The sequence below is a fragment of the Rhagoletis pomonella genome, unplaced genomic scaffold, assembly GCF_013731165.1.
Source record: "Rhagoletis pomonella isolate Grant_MI unplaced genomic scaffold, Rhpom_1.0 Rhpom_scaffold_00006, whole genome shotgun sequence".
NCBI classification, from domain to species: domain Eukaryota; kingdom Metazoa; phylum Arthropoda; class Insecta; order Diptera; family Tephritidae; genus Rhagoletis; species Rhagoletis pomonella.
In genome coordinates, this window is record NW_023458560.1 from 40,727,467 (window position 1) to 40,730,205 (window position 2,739).

At 40.5% G+C, this 2,739-nt stretch overlaps 1 protein-coding gene across 1 annotated transcript; it reads right to left on the bottom strand.

Moving 5' to 3' along the window:
* Window positions 1-794: 794 nt before the first annotated feature.
* On the bottom strand, window positions 795-2,207 carry LOC118740754. Its single transcript, XM_036472412.1, has 2 exons — window positions 1,868-2,207; window positions 795-962 (listed from the first exon to the last, which is right to left on the bottom strand). Exons 1-2 carry the CDS (start codon window positions 2,183-2,185, stop codon window positions 852-854), a joined length of 429 nt encoding a protein of 142 aa, XP_036328305.1. The 5' UTR covers window positions 2,186-2,207; the 3' UTR covers window positions 795-851.
* Window positions 2,208-2,739: the final 532 nt, after the last annotated feature.

Consider the following 2,739-nt stretch of genomic DNA (forward strand, 5'->3'; position numbering starts at 1 on the left):
CATTTTGGCGCCTATGGTTGCTACTTTTACTTAACCCCTCTTTGCTTAACGCACAATTAAATATTACACAATTTGAAAAATGTTGCAAGTACTTGTAGACTCGCATTTTACGCTGTCTGCAGCTGCCACACGCAAACGCAAACGTATACACACATACACAGCCCCACATACGCTCTGATTTACTCATTCACATTTTTTGTTTATTTATTTATTCAATTAGCACTTTATAGTAGTGGTATTCATCTAAACCGATAACTTTATCAAGCAGATAATCTTATAAGTTTACGCACTCTGTTACATGAACGACCCACACTCTCTTTTCGTTTACACATGCGACAATAGTCGTGTTTTCTTTGGTTATAGAGCTCAGTATCACTAACGTTATACTACTAGCACGGGGATAAAGGAATTATAGAAACTACCTAACTAAATTGGAAATAATTATATTTACGAGATATCTATTTAAATAATTGTACATATAACATAAAGGCTATTTATTTGAAGCAAGTTATAAGAAACAATGGCAGAATGTCTGTTTGTGTATGAATTCATTTGTCACGGCTACCAAACTTTGCGAATTACACTAAGTAACAAAAAAAAAAAAATTTCTCAGTCCTTGGGATGTAATTGTTATTTCCTAGTCTGTTATGCCTTAAAAGTATGGAAACCACCTAATATTCCTCGGAAACTTTGCTTTTGTGACCAGGACAATGTGATTCATTAAAATATGCTAAAATTATGAGAAAAACGTGTTTGAGTCTTTCACTACAGAGAAAATCATACAGAACAGCACATATAAATCAAAACTAAATTTTATTAAAACTTCAGAAAACCAAAAACATAAAAGTAAATCAGAAGCGGGTGGTTTTTCGACATTTGCGTTTAAACTGCGAGTCACTTTCTCTAATCAATCCCCAAATGTAATCTCCCATCATGTTCTCATTGTATTGTCCTTGGTATCGCCGCTCAAATTCCATTATATCCTGATGGAAGCGCTCGCCTTGCTCCTCTGAATATGCTCCCATGTTCTCCTTGAATTTGTCAAGATGTGCATCCAGAATATGGAGTTTGAGAGACATCCTGCAGCCCATTTTGCCGTAGTTCTCCACCAGACTTTCGACCAGCTCCACGTAGTTTGCGGCTTTGTGATTGCCTAGGAATCCCTGTACCACTGACATAAAACTCATCCAAGCAGCTTTCTCAGCACGAGTGAGCTTCTTGGGGAATTCCTCAGACTCGAAGATTTTCTTTATTTGTGGTCCAACGAAGATACCGGCTGTAACTTTCGCCTCAGAGAGCTTAGGGAACAAGTCTTGTAGGTACTTGAACGCTGAAGAATTTTTGTCGAGAGCTTTGACGAATTGCTTTATAAGACCCAGTTTGATGTGGAGTGGTGGCATCAGTACCTTCTGGGGGTCCACCAAGGGCTCCCACTTGACGTTGTTCCTCCCCACTGTGAATTCAGTTCGTTGTGGCCATTCACGCTTACTGTAGTGTGCACTGTCGTTTCTGCTGTCCCACAGGCATAGAAAGCAAGGAAACTTGGTGTACCGCCTTGCAGGCCCATTAAGAATGTCACTATTTTGAAATCTCCGATCACTTCCCAGCCATATTGCTCATACTTCAATGCGTTCAGCACTTTCTTGACATTGTCGTAGTTCTCTTTGAGAGATACTGAATGCGCCAGAGGAAGAGACGGATACTTGTTGCCATTGTGAAGCAACACGGCTTTGAGACTCTTGCATGAGCTGTCAATGAAGAGGCGCCACTCTTTTGGTTCGAAATCAATTCCGATTTCCTCGAACAGACCGGTCACGTCGTGGCAGAAGCAGAGCCCATCTTCGCTGATGAAGAAGTTGGAAAAAAGTTCGTGACGCTTCCTCTGACATGTGACTTTAACACTAGGATCCAGCAAATTCCACTGCATCAGTCTGGACGTCAAAAGTTCAGCATCGGACTTGGTTAGACCAAGATCTCTGATCAAATCATTCATGTCCTTTTGGTTGGGATAGTATGGGTTTTTGTTATCAGCTAGTAAATTAAATCCTTCACCTTCATTGTCTTCCACACTCATGGAATCAGGGCTCTCACAGGAAGACACCTGCTCTTTCTCTGGAGGAGTAGGAACGGGGCGGTCAGAGCTGTGTGGAACTGGAGCCATGGATGAAGGAATGTCAGGATACATGATTTGACTAGCTTTTTTGCCAGTCCGACGTTTGGAAGGGTCCACCATGCAGAAAAAGCAGTTGCTTGAATCGTCAGTGGGTTCTCTCCAAACTCTTGGCACAGCAAACTTCATAGCTCTCTTTTCCCCTCTGTACCATCCTGAAAAAAAAAAAATTTGAAAAGAAAAGTACTGTCTAATAAAAAAGTTAATAGAAACATTTATTTTACCCATAACAAAGCAATATAGTTTTAAAATGTCTTACCTTCCAAAGTCCTTTTGCAGTTTTCACACGCGAAATGGGGTGCCCAGGATTTGTCTTGATCACCCACAGGCATGCCGAAATAAGCATTGTAAGCTTCGCACATTTTAAAACCTGTTTCCAAAGAGTACTTATTCGCTCTTGTTTTGATAAAATATCCGCAGACATAACAAAATGCATCTGCAGGATACTTGCAGCCTCGTGAAGACGGGATAATAATTGAACCAGATCTCTATCAGGATCATATCGTTGTTGAATTTGCGTGTAAAATTTGTATGCGGATCCCGATTATTGCCTAAGAAAACATAGCTAG

Excerpts from the sequence above, each read along its gene's own strand:
- LOC118740754 (XM_036472412.1), bottom strand. The coding sequence starts at position 2,185 with ATGTATCCTGACATTCCTTCATCCATGGCTCCAGTTCCACACAGCTCT. Across the intron at positions 963-1,867 it reads GTCAGAGGAAGCGTCACGAA|CGATACCAAGGACAATACAA; the intron begins CTTTTTTCCAAC and ends GAATTTGAGCGG.